This window comes from Papio anubis, chromosome 5 (genome assembly GCF_008728515.1).
Source record: "Papio anubis isolate 15944 chromosome 5, Panubis1.0, whole genome shotgun sequence".
NCBI classification, from domain to species: domain Eukaryota; kingdom Metazoa; phylum Chordata; class Mammalia; order Primates; family Cercopithecidae; genus Papio; species Papio anubis.
Window position 1 is genome coordinate 131,102,218 of NC_044980.1, and position 21,405 is coordinate 131,123,622.

Sequence of the window (21,405 nt, forward strand, 5' to 3'; positions counted from 1 at the left end):
GAGACCAGCAGGGGAATATAGTGAGACCCTATCTCTTTTATAATAAAAAAAAGAATATGAGGACCACAATACAGATCCTTTAGACATTAAAAGGGTAAGTAAAATGAACATTATTATGCCAATAAATTTTTTTTTTTTCAGACAGTGTCTATCTCTGTCTCCCGGGCTGGAGTGCAGTGGCACCATCTCAGCCCACTGCAACCTCCACCTTCCGGGTTCAAGCGATTCTCCTTCCCTAGCCTCCCAAGTGGCTGGGGTTACAGGTGCGTGCCACCAAACCTAGCTAATTTTTGTATTTTTAGTAGAGACCGGGTTTTGGCATGTTGGCCAGGCTGGTTTTGAACTCCTGACCTCAGGCAATCTGCCCGCCTCAGCCTGCCAAAGTGCTGGGATTACAGGTGTGAGCCACCACGCCCAGCCTATGCTTTTACAGCTTAGATATAATGGACAAATTCCATGAAAAACACAAACCATCAACATTCCCTCGAGAACAAATAGAGAACCTAAATAACTTTACATTAAAAAATTGGTCTTTTCCTCTTGGAAGTCCCCTCTCTCTCACTAGAGAGAGATCTGTTTTCCTTTCTTTTTCTTTCTCTTTCTTTTGCCTGTTAAACCTCCACTCCTAAATTCCTCATGTGTGTCCATGTCCAAAATTTTCCTGGCACGAGATGATGAACCTCAGGTATTTACCCCAGACAACATAGCTGCTTCATATTGGGAACCTCGTCCCAGATACCAAGGTACACCATTCATCAAAATGCAACATCTGGTGGAGGCAAACCAGTGTTACAACCCATCGGAATGGCTAACAGCAATCAAACTCCAAATGGTGCTACAGTCAGAACCACACATGGACATGCCTTTCTTCTGAGGACCCTTAGATCAACCCCAGGAGGAGCCCTACCTGCTGTTCCCCACACAACACCTCTTTTCAGCAGGAAGTAGCCAGAAAGAGCCCTCATCCAATACCCCCTAATAGCAGTTAGGGTTACCACTCCAGAGGGCGGAATGATACAGGTGTTAAGAAGAAATTACTTAGGGGCCGGGCGCGGTGGCTCAAGCCTGTAATCCCACCACTTTGGGAGGCCGAAACGGGTGGATCACGAGGTCAGGAGATCGAGACCATCCTAGCTAACACGGTGAAACCCCGTCTCTACTAAAAAATACAAAAAACTAGCCGGGCGAGGTGGCGGGCGCCTGTAGTCCCAGCTACTCGGGAGGCTGAGGCAGGAGAACGGCGTGAACCCGGGAGGCGGATCTTGCAGTGAGCTGAGATCCGGCCACTGCACTCCAGCCTGGGCGACAGAGCGAGACTCCATCTCAAAAAAAAAAAAAAAAAAGAAAGAAATTACTTAGGCAGATACTGAGGGTACAGAGGTCCTTGGTAAGGTTTTCCATTTAATGAAAAGCAGCCCCAAATTATTTTCTTTCTGACAAAGAGCAGCCTGTAAAATTGAGTTGCAGACAGATGTTAGCAGTTATGAAATCATGTTCAAGATGGGAGCTTCATCTTCCCTTCTCTTTGTCAACCACATGTACAGTAAGGAGCAGACAAGATGGCACCAGCCAAGGGGAAAGTTCATTTGCATAATAAGATTAGGGTGGGGCAGTCAGCCTTCCCCTAATACTATGTAAACATCGTACCTGATTGAACCAATCTGTAATCCCTATGTAAATCAGACACCGCCTCCTCAAGCCTGACTATAAAATCCAGTACATCTGCCACCAGCTGGTCTTTTCCTCTCGGGAGTCCCCTCTCTCTCACTAGAGAGCTGTTTTCCTCTCTCTTTCTTGTTTTTTGTTTTTGTTTTTGCCTATTAAATCTTTGCTCTTAAACTCCTAAAAAAAAAAAAGAGAGAAAGAAAGAAATTGAATTTGCAGTTTCAAAAACCTTTCAACAAAGAAGACTTAAGGTCTAGATGGTGGCCTTACTAGTAAATTGCAGCAAACGTTTAAGGAGGAAGTAATACCAACTATGCACACAGTCTTTCAGAAAATTGAAGGAAACACTTACCAGCTTGTTTTATGAAGCCAGCATTATACTAACATCAAAACCAAATAAAAACGTGAGAAGCAGAGAAAGTTACAACCCCAGTATGAGTTATAAACATAGATGTAGGCCGGGCGCGGTGGCTCACGCCTGTAATCCCAGCACTTTGGGAGGCCGAGGCGGGCGGATCACAAGGTCAGGAGATCGAGACCACAGTGAAACCCCGTCTCTACTAAAAATACAAAAAAAAATTAGCCGGGCGCGGTGGTGGGCACCTGTAGTCCCAGCTACTCAGGAGGCTGAGGCAGGAGAATGGCGTGAACCCGGGAGGCGGAGCTTGCAGTGAGCCGAGATCGCGCCACTGCACTCCAGCCTGGGCGACAGCGCGAGACTCCGTCTCAAAAAAAAAAACATAGATGTAAAAATAGATGTAAAAATATTTTATAAAATTTAAGCAAGTTTGAGTCAAGAGATACATAAAAAGAATAATACATCATGAACAAATGGGGTTCACTTGAAAATCAGTGCAGTCCACTATATTAGTAGACTAAAAAATAACCACATGATCTCAACATATAGCAGAAAAATCATTTGTCTAAATTATCAAAAACCTAGGCTATGCATTCTCATCAGGTGAAAATTGGCTCTTGCTGGGGATGGAGAATCTAAAATGTTAAAAAATTTTTGTGCCCTTTCAGGGGGCCATAATACATAAACAGATATACAGTATATCTGGTATTAAAATTTCTTGGGTGGAGAGCATAATGACCACAAAACAGAATCTGAAAAGGCTCTTTGGAGAATGATAATGAAATAATGTTTGAAAAACACAACTGTGTATAAGTAGAATGTCATATGTAATATGAAAGATTGACTTCTTCCTCTTAGGTTCAGGAACAAAGCAAGGATGTCTGCTTTTGTAACTTCTATTCAGTATTTTACTGGAGTTAGTGGTCAGTATGAAGAAATAAAGGGGAAAAGGAAAACAAAAAAGAGACATACAGATTGGAAAGAGGTAAAATGGTTTTTATTCTCAGACAACATGATCATCTATTTAGAAATCCAGAGATCTACAAAAAAGCTAATTAATGAGTTTTTTTTCAATGTTAGAGGATACAAAGTCAACATACAAAGATTAATTATTTTTCTGTATAATAGCAGTGAACAATTAGAAATTGAAATGTAATGGGAGGTTGAAGCAGGAGAATTCCTTGAACCTGGGAGGCGGAAGCTTCAGTGAGCCAAGATCGCACCACAGCGTTATTTACAATAGCATCGTAAAATCATGAAGTGCTTAGGGACAAATTTAGCCAATACCTACAAGACACATACACTGAAGACTACAACATATTACTGAAATTAAAGAATATCTAAATAAATGAAGAGATATACCATATTTGTGGATCTGAAGATTGAATATGGGCTGCGTGTGGTGGCTCATGTCTAATCCTAGCATTTTGGGAAGCTGAAGTGGGAGAATCACTTGAGGCCAGGAGTTTGAGACCAGCCTGGGCAACACAGCAAGATCCCATCTCTACAAAAAGAAAAGATAAAGAAAAAAATAATAATAATGAAAAATAGGCCGGGCACCGTGGTTCACTCACGCTTGTAATCCCAGCACTTTGGGAGGCCACCTGAGGTCAGGAGTTTGAGACCGGCCTTACCAACATGGAGAAACCCTGTCTCTACTAAAAATACAAAATTAGTCAGGCATGGTGGCACATGCCTATAATCCCAGCTCCTCGGGAGGCTGAGGCAGGAGAATCGCTTGAACCCAGGAGGCAGAGGTTGCGGTGAGCAGAGATCATGCCATTGCACTCCAGCCTGGGCAACGAGCGAAACTCCGTCTTAAAAAAAAAAGAGGAGAAAAGAAAAATAGAGGATTGAATACTAAGATGTTACTTCTTCTAAATTGATATGTAATTAAATGCAATTCCAAATCAAAGTCTCAGTAGACCATTTTGTAGAAATTGACAAGATGTTTCTGAAATTTATATGAAATACAGAGGATCTAGAATAACCAAAACAATTTTGAAATAGATTCAAGTTGAAGGACTTGTACTACATTTCAAGAATTAATATTAAAGCTACAGTAATCAAGACACTGTGGTAAGGGAACAGAAAACAATCTAGAAGTAAACCCACACCTACATAATCAACTGTGACAAAGGTGCCAAGGTAGTTCAGTAGGGGAAAGGATAGCCCTTTCATAAATGGTACTGGAACAACTGTATATCCATATTCAAAGAAAAAAAGAAGAACTTCTCCCTTTACCTCCTACCATATACAAAATACTAACTCTTGGTGGACCATAAGCCTAAACATAAAAGCTAAAACTAAAACTTCTAGAAAGAAATAAAATATTTGTATCCTTGCACTAAACAAATATTTCTTAGAACACAATGCAAATGAAAAACAAATATAAAAGTTTATTTTTTGGCCAGGCGCGGTGGCTCAAGCCTGTAATCCCAGCACTTTGGGAGGCCAAGATGGGCGGATCACAAGGTCAGGAGATCGAGACCATCCTGGCTAACACAGTGAAGCCCCGTCTCTACTAAAAACAAAAAAAATAGCCGGGCGAGGTGGCGGGCGCCTGTACTCCCAGCTACTCGGAAGGCTGAGGCAGAAGAATGGTGTAAAGCCGGGAGGCGGAGCTTGCAGTGAGCTGAGATCCGGCCACTGCACTCCAGCCCGGGCGGCAGAGCGAGACTCCATCTCAAAAAAAAAAAAAAGTTTATTTTTTATTCTTAATTTTTTTTTTTTTTTTTTGGTGAGACAGTCTCACCCTGTCACCCAGGCTGGAGTGCAGTGGTGCAATCTTAGCTCACTGCAGCCTCCACCTCCCAGGATCAAGCGATCCTCCTGCCTCAGCCTCCCGAGCAGTCAGGATTACAGGTGCCCGCCACCACACCCAGCCAATTTTTTTGTATTTTTAGTAGAGATAGGGTTTCACCATGTTGGCCAGGCTGGTCTCAAACTCCTGACCTCGGGTGATCCACCTGCCTCGGCCTCCCAAAGTGCTGGGATTACAGGCACGAGCTGTTGTGCCCAGCCTAATATACAAGTTTAAAACTTTTATCTTTTCAGAAGACACGTTAAGGCTGGGCACGGTGGACTCGTGCTTGTAATCCCAGCACTTTGGGAGGCCGAGACAGGTGGATCACCTGAGGTCAGGATTTCAAGACCAGCCTGGCCCACATGATGAAACCCTGTCCCTACTAAAAATACAGAGAATTAGCCGGGCATGGTGGCAGGCACCTGTAATCCCAGCTGCTCGGGAAGCTGTGGCAGGAGGATCACTTCAACCCAGGAGGCAGAGGTTGCGGTGAACCGAGAATGCACCACTGCACTCCAGCTGGGCAAAAGAGTGAGACCCCGCCTCCAAAAAAAAAAAAAAAAAAGACACATTTAAGAAAATGAAAATAGCCCAGGCACAGTGGCTTATAACCTGTATTCCCAACAGTTACAGAGGCCAAGGCAGTGGGATTGCTTGAGCCCAGGAGTTCAGGACCAGCCTAGGCAACATAGGGAGACCTCATCTCTACAAAAAAACATTTAAAAATTAGCGAGACGTGGTGGCTTTCACCTGTGGTCCCAGCTACTCAGGAGGCTGAGGTGGGAGAATTATTTAACCCTGGGAGGTTGAGGCTGCAGTGAGCCATGATTGTGCCATTGCACTCCAGCCTGGGTGACAGAGTGAGACCCTGTCTCCAAAAAGCAAATGAAAAGCTGCTGTGTGCCGGGCACGGTGGCTCAAGCCTGTAATCCCAGCACTTTGGGAGGCCGAGACGGGTGGATCACGAGGTCAGGAGATCGAGACCATCCTGGCTAACATGGTGAAAAAAAAAAAAAAAAAAAAAAAAAGAAAAGCTGCTGTGCATAGTGGTGTACACCTATAATCCCAGCTACTTGGGAGGCTGAGACAGAAGGATCGCTAGAGTCCAGCAGGAGTTTGACACCAGCCTGGGCAAACAAGCCCGTTTTTTTGTTATTGTTGTTCTGTTTTGGTTTGGTTTTGTAGAAATGGGGTCTCACTGTGTTGCCCATCCTGGTGTTTAACTCTTATGCTCAAGCAATTCTTCCACATTGGCCTTCCAAAGTGCTACAGGTATGAGCCACCATGCCAGCCCAAGCTAGTTTTAAAAAGGTTTGAACAGATACCTCACCAAAAAAGATAGATCGATGACAGATAAGTACACGGGAAAAATTGTAATTCATTTGGGAAATATAAATTAAAACCATAATGAGAAATCAGTATGTCCACTAGAATGGCTAAAATTTTTTTTTTTTTTTTTTTTTGAGACGAAGTCTTGCTCTGTTGCCCAGGCTGGAGTACAGTGGCCGGATCTCAGCTCACTGCAAGCTCCGCCTCCCGGGTTCAGGCCATTCTCCTGCCTCAGCCTCCCAAGTAGCTGGGACTACAGGCGCCCGCCGCCTCACCCGGCTAGTTTTTTGTATTTTTTTAGTAGAGACGGGGTTTCACCGTTTTAGCCAGGATGGTCTCGATCTCCTGACCTCGTGATCCGCCCGTCTCGGCCTCCCAAAGTGCTGGGATTACAGGCTTGAGCCACCGCACCCGGCCATGGCTAAAATTTTTTAAACTGACAGTATCAGCCGGGCGCAGCAGCTCATACCTGTAATCCCAGCACTTTGGGAGGCCGACGCGGGTGGATCGTGAGGTCAGGAGATTGAGACCATCCTGGCTAACATGGTGAAACCCTGTCTCTATGAAAAACACAAAAAATTATCTGGGCATAGTGGCACGTGCCTGTAGTCTCAGCTACTCGAGAGGCGGAGGCAGGAGAATTGCTTGAACCTGGGAGGCGGAGGTTGCAGTGAGCCGAGATCTCGCCACTGCACTCCAGCCTGGGCGACAGAGTGAGACTCCATCTCAAAAGAAACAAAACCGGACAGTATCAAGTATTATCAAGGATGTGGAAGAAGTAGACCTCTTAAATATTGCTGGTAGGAATGCAGATTGGTACCATCACTTTGGAAAGCAATAAGGTCATTTCTTACAAAGTTATAAAACTAAAATTTACCATATGACCTAGCATCCACTGCTAGGTATTTACAAGAGAAATGAAAACATTTCCCCAAAAAGACCTGTACATCAATGTTTATATCCGCTTTATTTATTTGTTTGTTTTTTGTTTTTTGTTTTTCAGACAGTGTCTCTTTGTGTTGCCCAGGCTGGAGTGCAGTGGAGCGATCTCTGCTCCCTGCAGCCTCCGCCTCCCAGGCTCAAACAGTCCTCCTACCTCAGTCTCCCAAGTAGCTAGGGCCACAGGCATGCACCACCACACTTGGCTAATTTTTTTTTTTTTTTTTTTTTGTCATGTTGTCCAGGCCGGTCTCAAACTCCTGGGCTCAAGTTCCTGAGCCCACCTCGGCCTCCCAAAGTGCTGGTATTACAGGTGTGAGCCACTGCACCCAGCCGTGTAGCAGCTTTATTTATAATAGCCAAAAATTGGAAACAGTCCAAATGTTCACCAGCTGATGAACAGATAAGTTATGGCACATTCATACCGTGGAATACTACTCAGCTATAAAAAGGAATGAATCACTAATACACACAACAATGTAGGTGACTCAAAAGCATTATGCTAAGTGAAAGAAACCCAACACAAAAACTGCATCCTACATGCTTCCATTTATATGAAATTTTTGAAAAGCAAAACTTTAGTATTATAAAGTTGATCACTGATGGCCAGGGCTTGAGGGAAGAGAACTGACTACAAAAAGCCTGAGAGAACTTTTGTAGATGGAATCGAAAGGTTCTTCGTCATGATTGTGGTAGTTGTTCATTCAGTTTCTCTAAACTCACTGAAGTAAACACTTTAAATTGCTGGATTTATTCTTTATAAATTATACCTTAGGTTGGGCACAGTGACTCATGCCTGTAATCCCAGCACTTTGGGAAGCCAAGGCCAGCCCAGGAACTTGAGCCCAGGAGTTGAAGACCAGCCTGGGTGACATGGCGAAACTCCATCTCTACAAAAAAATACAAACATTAGTTGGGAGTGATGGTGCATTCCTGTAGTCCCAGCTACTCTGCAGGCTAGGGTGGGAGGATGGCTTGAGCCAGGGAGGCGGAGGTTGCAGTGAGCCATGATCAAGCCACTAGACTCCAGCATGGATGATAGAGCCAAACCTTGTCTCAAAAATAAATAAATAAATAAATAAATAAATGAAATCTCAGTAAAGCAGGGGCCTTTTTTTTTTTTTTTTAATTAGCTGTTATCTCCTTTGGCCATGAGAAAATTGGCTTTTGGGGTTCTGAAACTCCCACTCACTGAGAAGGATCCATTTTTGTGACCCTTATAAGTAAAATCATTCATTTCTGTTTCAGAGACAGAAGAGATGGGTGATGAAGAAGTTTTCTCCTGGTTGAAGTGTGCAAAGGGACAGTCCCACGAACCAGAGAATCTCATGCCCACGCAAATTATTCCTGGCACAGGTAAGGAAATTCCTTTTTTAGATTTGGTGGAAAAAATGTTTTTAGTTGAGATAGCCATACACCATAACATTTTTTGAAATGATTTAGCCTGATTTTTTCTTTTAAGCATCATCATATTTCTCTGAGAATCTGGATGATGATGATTGAAGAGACACCGTCACCCAGGCTGGAGTGCAGTGGTGTGATCATAGCTTACTGCAGCCTTGAACTCCTGGCCTCAAGTGATCCTCCCACCTCAGCCTGTCAAGTAGCTAGGACTACAGGCATGCACCACCACACCTGGCTTATTATTTAATTTAATTTTTTTTTTTTCAGAGATAAGGTCCCAATATGTTGCACAGGCTAGTCTTGAACTCCTGGCCTCAAGTGACCCTCCCACCTCAGCCTCCCAAAGTGCTGGGAGTATAACCATGAGCCACCGTGCTCAGCCAAATTTGGATCTTTAGATGTGTGTTAGTGTGCATATGGCCACTGCACACTCTGCTCCCCATTACTGATTAGAGGACCTGGTCTTGTTTCCTGATACCATTTCACATTCCTGTGATTGGCTGGACCAGAATGAAAAAGCCAGTGCCTAGGCTTTCAGAAAGACTTCTGGTTTTAGGCTTGTAAAACAGCTAAAATGGTCAGGTGTGGTAGCTCATGCCTGTAATCCCAGCACTTTGGGAGGCCAAGATTGGAGGATCACTTGAAGCCAGGAGTTCAAAACCAGACTGGTCAACATAGGAAGACCCCATCTCATATAATTAAAAAATAAAATAAATCCAGCTGAAGGTAATAAGATATCTTGAATCCATGAGGAAAACAGCTTGCTCAGCAGTAGGAATGAATGGTCATGTTTGTGTCACAATCCCAGTTTACTTCAGTGATTCTTCCAGAAGTTCTGTATGCCTAGCTTCTGTACTTCCATTAACATACATGCATTGAAGGTAATGACTCTGCCAAACTACTGCCTATATTATCCTCCACTTAAGAAAGCTTTGCCACAGTCTAGCCACGGTGGCTCACACCTGTAATCCCAGCACTTTGGGAGGTTGAGGCGGGTGAATCACTTGAGGTCAGAAGTTCGAGACCAGCCTGGCCAACATGGTGACACCCCATCTCTACTAAAAATATAAAATTAGCCAGGCATGGTGGTAGGCGCCTGTAATCCCAGCTACTGGGGAGACTGAAGCAGGAGAATTGCTTGAACCCAGGAGGCAGAGATTGCAGTGAGCCAAGATCACGCCACTGCACTCCAGCCTAGGTGATACAGTGAGACTCTGTCTCCAAAAAAAAAAAAAAAATTTTTGGTGGCGCGTCCCTTGATCCCTTATACCCCACTGCTTCTAAGCCAAAGGGTTTCCTGAGTGCAGTGGTAGGATGCCTGCTCCCTGCAGGTCTAAGTATAGTTAAATATTTACCCATATAAAGTTTACATTGATCTATTAATTAGGTTTTACCTTTTTTTAAGGTATAACTTACAGTACAGTATACAATTCCAAATGTTTACACTCTGAGGTGGAGTCTCACCCTGTCACCCAGGGTGGAGTACAGTGGCATGATCTCAGCTCACTGCAACCTCTGCCTCCTAGATTCAAGCGATTCTCGTGCCTCAGCCTCCCAAGTAGCTAGAATTACAGGCACGCACCATCATGCCCATCTAATTTTTGTATTTTTGGTAGAGATGGGGTTTCACCATGTTGGCCAGGTTGGCCTCAAACTCCTGATCTTAAAGCAATTCTTCTACCTTGGCCTCCCACGTGCTGGGATTAGAGGCGTGAGCCACCACAACTGGCCAATATTTACACTCTTGAACACTAAAGAATCTACCCCTAGAGTTTCTCCTGGAGGATACTGTGTTAATGTTTACTAGAAGAGGGAAAGGAGTATAGCTTAGTGCTCAAAAGTAGCAGAACTTTAGGGGTAGTTATACCTGGGCTAAAGTCTTAGTGCTTCTGTTTACCAGCTTTATGTACTTGAGCAAATGACCTAACTTCTCTCAGTCTCAGTTTGATCATCAGAAATTGAAGATAAAAGCAGCTACCTTATTGAAATGTGGTAAGGATTGAGGGAGATAATGTAAAGAACACTCTTAGCAAAATATGTGGCATATACAAGTATTCTGGTGTTATTTTTATTGTTTACCTTTTTTTCCCAGCTCTTTACAATATTGGAGACATGGTACATGCTGCCCGGGGCAAGTGGGGAATTAAAGCAAACTGCCCTTGTATCAGTCGACAGAACAAATCTGTATTGAGACCTGCCGTCACCAATGGGATGTCACAGGTAAACTGGTGTGTGTGGGTATAACTAAGTGAAGCTTAAATTTTTTTGTACCAGGGTATGCCCCCTTTTCAACTCTGTTATGCCAGACTACTGTAGGATTCCTGAGGAATCAGGAGATGGGGAAGCCTTTCTAGAGAGAGGTTAAAGGACTTTACTCAAAGGATTTTAATTACTCCTGATTGGTACAGTCTCTCTTCATTCATCTTTAAACCAGTTCATGGTTGACTGATAGCACAAAGAGATTCTTAGCATCTTGTCAAGATACATACCTCAGGGTCTTTGTATGGGTAAAGAATATAGAAAAGGTTGCTGAGAATACTGCTGGTCTTGAGTCTTACCTGAGAAGGCACATGGTCCCTATCACTGGATTCATCTCGGGTGCAGAAGACAGAAATAGGAAGATTGGCTGACTGAGTTGGGTTCAGAGGCAGTAGTTTTCACATTGCTCTGTCCGTTTTTGTTTTATTTTGTTTTGTTTTGTTTTTTTGAGACACAGTCTTACTCTGTTGCCCATACTGGAGTACAGTGTCATGATCTCGGCTCACTGCAACCTCTGCCTCCCGGGTTCACGTGATTCTCATGTCTCAGCCTCCCAAGTAGCTGGAACTACAGGCATGCGCCACCATACCCGGGTAGTTTTTGTATTTGTAGTAGAGACAGGGTTTCACCGTGTTGCTCAGGCTGGTTTCGAACTCCTGACATCAAGTGATCTACCCACCTTGGACTCCCAAGATTCTGGGATTACAGGCACGAGCCACCGCACCCGGCCTGGTTTTCTTTTCAAACACCCACAACCAACTGCTTACATTCCATGGCCTTTCTGGCAACACTGCTACAACATATCATTGATGATAAGAGGCACAGGGATTAATGCTGAGGGGTCTTGAGATATATTTTCAGTAGAGTTGACTATATAGAGTATGCAAATATGCAAATACTCTAGATAGAGCAAATTATTTGGAAAAATCAATGAGTAATAAACATTTATTTAGCATTTATGTGTGTCAGAGTTATGCTAAGCCCTTTGCATATACTATTTTATGTAATCCTAAGAACAGCACCACGAGGTCATTTAAATTACCAGTTCGCCATTGCAGAAATTGTGTCTGGCGTGCTAACTCTTTATTTTAGATTAGAAACTTCAAGCCTCATTCACTGATCTTTCCACAGAACCTAGCCTGGTTTCTGGCATGTTGTAGGACTCAATAAATATATGTTGAATTAAAGAATGTATGAAATGCCAGTTTACAGGACAGATTATTCTTCCCAGACCTATTTAGTATGTGAAGCCATTACTAGTTGTGTTGTATTTTTTTCTACCCAAGGACAGCACACCAGTCATGTTGGCCTTCTGTGTTTCAGCTTCCTAGCATAAACCCTAGTGCCTCTTCTGGAAACGAAACTACCTTCTCAGGCGGAGGAGGACCGGCACCAATAACAACTCCAGAGCCGGACCATGTTCCCAAAGCCGACAGCACTGACATCAGATCTGAAGAGCCTCTGAAAACAGACAGTTCGGCATCAAATAGCAATAGTGAACTGAAAGCCATCAGGCCTCCTTGTCCTGACACGGCCCCACCTTCCTCCGCCCTGCACTGGTTGGCAGATTTAGCAACTCAGAAGGCTAAAGAAGAAACAAAAGGTGAGATGCAGACAAACCTCTGTTCTGCCTGTGGTAGAAGTCATGAATTTTTTCCAGGATTCTTTGAACTCATACATTATCATGCACATTTATGAAACGTGCTGCTTGCTTTCTCTGGCTAATCACATAAAAATGAGGGACTGCCTTTCAACTTCTTTCTAGAAGTGGAACTTCTCTAAAAAGGCAGATTCCTGGGCCCTGCCCTGGATCTCCTTAGTCAGAATTTATACAAGGGGTTTTTTGTTTGTTTGTTTGTTTGTTTGTTTTGTTTTGAGACGGAGTTTCACTCTTGTTGCCTGGAGTTCAGGCTGGAGTGCAATGGCGCAATCTTGGCTCACTGCAACCTCCGCCTCCTGGGTTCAAGTGATTCTCCCGCCTCAGCCTCCCAAGTAGCTGGGATTACAGGGATGCACCACCACGCCCAGCTAATTTTTTTGTATTTTTAGTAGAGACGAGGTTTCTCCATGTTGGTCAGGCTGGTCTCAAACTCCTGACCTCAGGTAATCCACCTGCCTTGGCCTCCCAAACTGCTGGGATTACAGGCGTGAGCCACCATGCCCAGCCATAAACAATACTTTTAGCAAGCTTCTCAGATGGTTCTGTTATACAGTCAGGGTTGAGAGCTAGACTTAGAGCAGAAGTTTTCAGCTGGGCACAAGAATCAGCTGGGGAATGGTTAAAAATGCAGATTCCTGTGTCCCACCCAGAACTATGAAATCAGAATCTCTGAGGGTAACAATCTCCTTTTTTTTTTTTTTTTGTTTTGAGACAGAGTCTCGCTTAGTCGCCCAGGCTGGAGTGCTATGGCGCGATCTCGGCTCACTGCAAGCTCCGCCTCCCGGGTTCACGCCATTCTCCTGCCTCAGCCTCCCGAGTAGCTGGGACTACAGGCGCCCGCCTCCTCGCCCGGCTAATTTTTTGCATTTTTAGTAGAGACGGGGTTTCACCGTGTTAGCCAGGATGGTCTCGATCTCCTGACCTCGTGATCCGCCCGCCTCGGCCTCCCAAAGTGCTGGGATTACAGGCGTGAGCCACCGCGCCCAGCCAACAATCTCCATTTTTAACAGGCACTCCAAGTGACTTCAGTACAGGTATTCTGGAGATACACGTTAAACACTATCTTAGAAAGTGAGGGAGATGGAAGATGGATGACAACAAAAGGGAGTTTGAAATTCAGATCTGGTAAAGAAGTAGTAGGAGATCTTCTCCTTGGCTGTGAGACCTCCTATAATTCTAGCTTGTAAGGCTTGACCCAAACCATACACAGTTTGGGGGGGTGCAGGGGAAGGGAGACAATCTTTCCTCCTTCCCATGTGACTGATTTTCAGGGGTCAGTTGTGTGCTGAGTATTCCTTTTCGTACCTAATGCTATTCCCGGTTATGTTCTTACAGAAGCAGGGTCCCTGAGGTCGGTGCTCAATAAAGAGTCTCATTCGCCCTTTGGGCTGGACTCGTTCAACTCCACTGCAAAGGTCTCTCCGTTGACTCCAAAGCTTTTTAACAGTCTGTTGCTGGGTCCCACTGCCTCCAACAACAAAACCGAAGGGTCTAGCCTTCGAGACCTCCTTCACTCCGGGCCTGGAAAACTTCCTCAAACCCCCCTGGACACAGGCATACCCTTTCCCCCGGTCTTCTCTACATCCTCAGCAGTAAGTGTCTGCTCTGCAACTCTAGCCTTTGCAGCATTTCCATGAAAGAACCATCAGAGATCAGATAATTGGGTTAGAGGGTACATGGGTGATTTGTGGTCTCTACATTGTCAAGTTGACAAGGTCTCTCTTTAAAGTTTTGGGAATGTTTGAGATCTTTTTAAGTAGTGAACTTTTTGTACCATGTTAGGAAGTCTGTAAAAATTGAGATTTTGAAATTTTTCAGTCATCAGCAGAAAAATTAATACACTGATTAGGGCCGGGCGCGGTGGCTCAAGCCTGTAATCCCAGCACTTTGGGAGGCCGAGGCGGGTGGATCACGAGGTCAGGAGATCGAGACCATCCTGGCTAACATGGTGAAACCCCGTCTCTACTAAAAATACAAAAAACTAGCCGGGCGTGGTGGCGGGCGCCTGTAGTCCCAGCTACTCGGAGGCTGAGGCGGGAGAATGGCGTGAACCCGGGAGGTGGAGCTTGCAGTGAGCCGAGATCGCGCCACTGCACTCCAGCCCGGGCGACAGAGCGAGACTCCGTCTCAAAAAAAAAAAAAAAAAAAAAAAAAAATTACACTGATTACTTGTTTTTCTTGATAATAACAGGCATTAATTTTTTTTTTAACCTGGACAGTACATTTTTATTGTATTCTTGGATATCTAATAGATGTCTCAAACCTTTAATGCATCTAAGCCTGAACTCCTGATCTTCTGACCATAAGCCTGCTTCTCCTTAGTTTTCCCCTACTGGTTGGTGACATCTCTGTCCTTCTGATTGCTTGCACCAGAAATCTTAGAATCATTTGGGACTCGCCTGTCTTACCTTTCATATCTAATTTGTTAGCAAATCCTTTCAAATTTGATCTTTAAACTATATTCAGAATCCACTCATTTTTCATCAGCTCTATTGCTTCCTCTCTGTTCTGAGCCAACATCTTGCCTAAGTTTTTGCAATAAATTCCTTATAGGTCCCCTTGTTTCTGCCCTTTACAATCTACAGTGTATTTTCAACACAGTAGCTAGAATGGTTCTTTTAAAATATAAGTCATCCCATGGGAGACTTTTTATTAAGAAATAAAAATTTAAAAAGAAATGAAATGGAGAAAAATAATAAAATATAAGTCAGATCATATCACCTCTGCCTGAAATCCTTCAAGGGCTTCCTTTTTCTCTCATAAGATGAACAGAGTCCTTATAGTGCTTACACATGAGTAGAGTCACGCACCTGGACTCTGAGGCCATAGCCCTATCTGTTCATCTTCCTCTCACCTTTCTGACTTCAACTACCACTCTCTGTCCTGTTCACTCCACTCCAGCCACACCCACCTTCTTTGAACATGGCCAGGCATGCTCCCTCTTCAGGGCCTTTGCTCTTGTTATTTCCTCCACCTAGAATTTCTTTCCCATGTAACCACCTCACTTGCTTCATCATCAGCTCCCTCACCTAACTCCTGAAATGTTACCCTCAGTAACCCTTTCTTCATATATCACCCTTCTACACATACCTATTTTCACTTCTTTGTTTTTTTATAGCACTCATTATCATCTGACCTATTACATGTTTGATTTTCTGTCTCTTGCCTCTCCTAAAGGCATTTTTGACTATTCTGTAGTATATCCCCAGTGCCATGGTGTTTGATCCAGTCATGTTTAGTAAGCATTTATTGAATGAATTAATTAACAAGGTACAATATCTGAAAGATAGAAAAGAGGCTGGGCACGGTGTCTCACACCTATAATCCCAGCACTTTGGGAGGCTGAGGTGGACAGATCACTTGAGGTCAGGAGTTCAAGACTAACCTGACCAATGTGGTGAAATCCTGTCTCTACTGAAAAACTACAAAAATTAGCCAGGCATGATTGCACATGCTTGTAATCCCAGCTACTCGGGAGGCTGAGGCAGGAGAATCGCCTGAACCTGGGAGGTGGAAGTTGCAGTGAGCCAAGATCGCACCACTGCACTCCAGCCTAGGCGACAGAGGGAGATCCATCTCAAAAAAATAAATAAATAAATAAAATAAAAAAGGTTTCGAGTGAAAAGTTTCCTTTGCACCCTTGCCTCCCAGCCACCTGTTTCCCTTTCTAGAAGTCTCCAGTGTTTCTCGAGATATGATAATTCGTATGTATGTTTTTCCCCTTTCATGCAAATGTTCTACACCTTGCTTTTCTGATTTTTAGTTTATATGTCCTGCAGATCATTTCAAGTGAATAGATAAACATGTTTCTTATTTTGTTTTATGACTAATGCCTGAAACGTGATGAATTGTGGGTGACTGAGCCCTCTATACAATTTGGGTTAGTTGTTTCTCTTTTGGATAAGTAACTGTTTTTTGTTTTGTTTTGTTTTTTTGAGACACAGTCTCACTCTGTTGCCCAAGCTGGAGTGCTGTGGCATGATCTCAGCTCACTGCAACCTCTGCCTCTCAGGTTCAAGCAATTCTCCTGCCTTAGCCTCCCTCCCAAGCGAGTAGCTAGGACTACAGGCATGTGCCACCACACCGGGCTAATTTTTGTATTTTTAGTAGAGATAGGGTTTCATCATGTTGGCCAGGCTGGTCTCGAACTCCTGACCTCAGGTAATCCACCCGCCTTGGCCTCCCAAAGTGCTGGGATTAACAGGCGTGAACCACCATGCCTGGCCTGGATAAGTAACTTTTTAAAAGCAAACAAAACAATTACTTTGGGTACTGTTTCATGTATACTTGCTCATTATACCACCAGTTCTTTTTCTAATTCTCCCATGATGTTACATAATTATACATACTTTATAGAGATAGGGATTAGTAATACTGTAAGCATAGGATTATCCAGTTTATAAAAGCTTCCCCACCTTCAGTTCTGTGACCTTAGGTATGTCACTTTCATCTCTGGGCCTGAGCTTTCCCATCAACTGAAACAGGTGAGTGATTCTCAGTGGGATAGTAGTGAGGAAAAAATGGAGAGTAGGAGACTGCTTTCAGAATGTACAGTTACTCTTGGACACTCTGCTACACCCATCATTGAGGTACTCCCTGGTAGAAAACCACTGCCTTGATAAGTCACTTCAGTTACTGAATTGAAGTATTGTATCCCTTGGGCATGCTGGTTAGGAAAAATTTAGAACTCTCAAACTAAGTGACCTTATTCTACTCAGTTACAGCATTTGATGATCCCTGTAGTCTGCATGCATATGTGCTTTGTATACTGAATGGCTGATGCCAAAGGTATTTCCTAGGTCTCAGATCTCTCGAGGCAGAAGGGATCTGTTATACTTTTCTTTCCTAAATGTTAAGGTAAAATATGAAGGATAAAAGAATTTAAGGTGTTGACTTATTATCCCCCTTCCAGTTGTAAAAGACATTTTAATAACTTTTGTAGAATTTAATCAGATAGGTCAGAACTCCTTGTGAATACAATTGTGAGACAGTTTTTTGAATGCCGTTACCTGATGGATTTGTGTCTGACAGGGAGTGAAGAGCAAGGCCAGCCTACCCAACTTTCTTGACCACATCATTGCCTCAGTGGTAGAAAATAAGAAAACCTCAGATGCTTCAAAGCGGGCCTGCAACTTGACTGATACCCAGAAGGAAGTGAAGGAGATGGTGATGGGGTTAAATGTGCTAGATCCCCATACTTCTCACTCCTGGCTTTGTGATGGGAGGCTTCTGTGTCTCCATGACCCCAGCAACAAAAACAACTGGAAGATCTTCCGGGAGTGTTGGAAGCAAGGTCAGGTAAGCAAGAATAAGTCGTTCCAAGGGCCAACTATCTGCCTGCCTACCACAGCCACCTAGACAATTCCAGGTCTCTCTTTTTGCCAGGGAGATTTAGACATAGTTAGGTTATTGTAATAGCCTTGCAACTTCGAGTTGTTTTGGGTTTTTAAAAGCAAGGAGATGGTCAGGCACAGTGGCTCAAGCCTGTAATCTCAGCACTTTGGGAGGCCAAGGCAGGCACATCATCTGAGGTCAGGAGTTCAAGACTAGCTTGGCCAACATAGTGAAATCCTGTCTCTACTAAAAATATAAAAAAGAACTAGCTGGGCATGGTGGTGGGCGCCTGTAATCCCAGCTGCTTGGGAGGGTGAGGCAGGAGAATCACTTTACCTGGGAGGCAGAGGGTGCAGTGAGCCAAGATCATGCCACTACATTCCAGCCTGGACGACAGAGCAAGATTCCACCTCAAAAATAAATAATAAATAAATAAAAGCAAGGAGATTACTAAAAACGCACTTTGCATCCTCTTGTTTCTAAGCTATATAGTTCTGTGTTCTTAAAAAGGCAGTCGAAATGTCTGTTAGGTGGTGATCTGGCATTGATGACACCTTTAGAGAAGTGTGATTTTAAGATGGGGCAGAGGAGGGGTTGGAGGTAGGTAGTACTTTTCTAGGTAAATGTTTTAAGGCCACACAAGTTTTTTGATAGTGTGATAACACTCCCAACTTTAAAAACTTGAGCAGGTGCTTGAGGAAGGGGAGCTCATGGCATCATCATTTTCAATATGAGGCAGTGTTCACAAAGTACAAAGTTGCACTTGTCAGCTTTTTGTCCTCTCACCTCAAAACAGTGGTAGGTATTAGGGCAACAAAAGTGATTTCCCCAGGGTGAGAACTAAGCATAACGATGGAGTAGAAGCATTTCCTTTCACTTTAGTTGACATGTGGAAATCCATGGATTATACAACTGGGAAAGAACAGTAGAGCTTCCTGGAGAAGAGGAGGCCCTCCTCAGGAAACCCTCCTATTCTGTCTCAGCCCTAAAGCTGGAAGTTTTTCCTGGATTGCTCTGATTGGGATATTTTTGTTTCCACAGCCAGTGCTGGTTTCGGGGGTACATAAAAAGCTCAAGTCTGAGCTCTGGAAGCCAGAAGCCTTTAGCCAGGAATTTGGAGACCAGGATGTAGACTTGGTGAACTGCAGGAACTGTGCTATAATTTCCGATGTGAAAGTTCGGGATTTCTGGGATGGTTTTGAGATCATATGCAGTAAGTAGCTTTCATATCTAGTTCAGTAATAGCAGACTGGAAAATAAGCATCTATATGCCCAGCTCTGCCCTTGAATAATAAATTATATTCTGGGGCATAATAGGGACTTGAAAAAATTAATTAAAAATTAAAAACAGGCCGGGCGCGGTGGCTCAAGCCTGTAATCCCAGCACTTTGGGAGGCCGAGACGGGCGGATCACGAGGTCAGGAGATCGAGACCATCCTGGCTAACACAGTGAAACCCCGTCTCTACTAAAAATACAAAAACTTAGCCGGGCGAGGTGGCGGGCGCCTGTAGTCCCAGCTACTCGGGAGGCTGAGGCAGGAGAATGGCGTAAACCCGGGAGGCGGAGCTTGCAGTGAGCTGAGATCCGGCCACTGCACTCCAGCCTGGGTGACAGAGCAAGACTCCGTCTCAAAAAAAAAAATAAAATAAAATAAAATTAAATTAAATTAAATTAAATTAAAAACAGACAGCCGGGCATGGTCACTCGCTCCTTTAATTTCAGTCGTTTTGGAGGCTGAGGCGTGGATCACTTGGGGTCAGGAGTTCAAGACCAGCCTGGCCAACTTAGCGAAACCCCGTCTCTACTAAAAATACAAAAATTAGCCGGGCATGGTGTGTGCCTATAAACCCAGCTACTCAGGAAGCTGAGGCGGGAGAATCACTTGAACCCAGGAGGCAGAGGTTGCAATGAGCCAAGGTGGCACCACTGCACTCCAGCCTGGGTGATGGAGTGAGACTCTGTCTCATAAATAAATAAATAAATAAATAAATAAATCCAAATTATACCCACTTGGTAGGGGAACATTCTGCCCTGGTACCAACTCTGTAGCTTACATGGCAATCGCATGACTCTCAGAGCATGCCTGGACTTAATCATGTGATTCCATGAGCTGTGCAGAGCACTTTACTCTGAGAAAGGGGGATAGAATCCCTGTAAGATGGGGCCGGGCGCGGTGGCTCAAGCCTGTAATCCCAGCACTTTGGGAGGCCGAGACGGGCGGATCACGAGGTCAGGAGATCGAGACCATCCTGGCTAACAGGGTGAAACCCCGTCTCTATTAAGAAATACAAAAAACTAGCCGGGCGAGGGGGCGGGCGCCTGTAGTCCCAGCTACTCGGGAGGCTGAGGCCGGAGAATGCCGTGAACCCGGGAGGCGGAGCTTGCAGTGAGCTGAGATCCGGCCACTGCACTCCAGCCTGGGTGACAGAGCGAGACTCCGTCTCAAAAAAAAAAAAAAAAAAAAAAAAAAAAAAAAAAAAAAGAATCCCTGTAAGATGGAAAAATAAGACACACACTGAAGTAGTGAGTGAGGAAAACAAAGCCCACCTAGTCCATTATAGGGGTTTACAAGTCTGAAATAAAAGGTTAGTCTCCTAGGCCGGGCACAGTGCCTTATGCCTGTAATCCCAGCACTTTGGGAGGCCAAGGCAGGCGGATCATCTGAGGTCAGGAGTTCGAGACCAGCCTGGCCAACATGGCAAAACCCCGTCTCTACTAAAAATACAAAAATTAACTGGGCGTGGTGGTGGTCGCCTGTAATCCCAGCTACTCAGGAGGCTGAGGCAGGGAGAATTGCTTGAAACCGGGAGGCGGAGGTTGCAGTGAGCCAAGATCGTGCCACTGTACTCCAGCCCGGGTGACAGAGCAAGACTGTCTCAAAAAAAAAAAAACGAGGTTAGTCTCCTAAAACTTAGTCACTGTTGAAAATCGGACACCAGCCAAACCAGCAGATGTTTGTGGGAGTACTCTCTGTCTTCCAGAACGACTACGGTCAGAAGATGGGCAGCCAATGGTGCTCAAACTCAAGGACTGGCCTCCTGGGGAAGATTTTCGAGACATGATGCCAACCAGGTTAGTGACCTGTGGTGGTGTCATCTTCAGAAGCCATCACAGAGTAGTCACAGAAAAGTGAACTTTGTCTATTGGCTTTCTTCCCCTATAACAAGCTAAGTCATCTTTCCTGCACTTTTATAGGTTTGAAGATCTGATGGAGAACCTTCCTCTGCCAGAATATACCAAACGAGATGGCAGGCTCAATCTGGCCTCTAGGCTACCTAGCTACTTTGTAAGGCCTGATCTGGGTCCCAAGATGTACAACGCCTATGGTATGAGGGAGAGGCTAAAATTGCTCTTTTGGGGGACTGTTGTTCTTATTTCAACTATAGAGGGAGATCTGTGGTCAATGTCAGGTATAGAGATGATTGCAGGCAAGTGCTAGAGAAGTGAATAGTATCCAAGATAGTCTTGAATATGTTTGCTTTTGTCATACTGGTTTTCATAACATCCATGTGTGCCCAAACCATAAACTTACATGTCTCCAGTAGTGAGGAAGTTTCATGTCAAAAAACTCTACCTAAGGAGCCATATTCTTGAGTCTAAGAGACTTGACAAAATAATAATGAAGAGGTCTGGGTGCCATGCTACCCAGC

At 44.3% G+C, this 21,405-nt stretch overlaps 1 protein-coding gene across 4 annotated transcripts in view; it reads left to right on the forward strand.

Moving 5' to 3' along the window:
- Window positions 1-21,405, forward strand: part of KDM3B (lysine demethylase 3B) — an 87,722-nt gene that overhangs the window by 56,305 nt on the left and 10,012 nt on the right. For all 4 annotated transcript variants that reach the window (XM_003900160.4, XM_021939717.2, XM_021939716.2 and 1 more), the window contains 8 exons: window positions 8,346-8,453; window positions 10,594-10,721; window positions 12,084-12,363; window positions 13,756-14,012; window positions 17,452-17,718; window positions 18,796-18,967; window positions 20,737-20,827; window positions 20,951-21,081. In XM_003900160.4, the coding sequence (XP_003900209.1) occupies window positions 8,346-8,453; window positions 10,594-10,721; window positions 12,084-12,363; window positions 13,756-14,012; window positions 17,452-17,718; window positions 18,796-18,967; window positions 20,737-20,827; window positions 20,951-21,081 (1,434 nt within the window). The remainder of the gene's footprint in view (window positions 1-8,345; window positions 8,454-10,593; window positions 10,722-12,083; window positions 12,364-13,755; window positions 14,013-17,451; window positions 17,719-18,795; window positions 18,968-20,736; window positions 20,828-20,950; window positions 21,082-21,405) is intronic.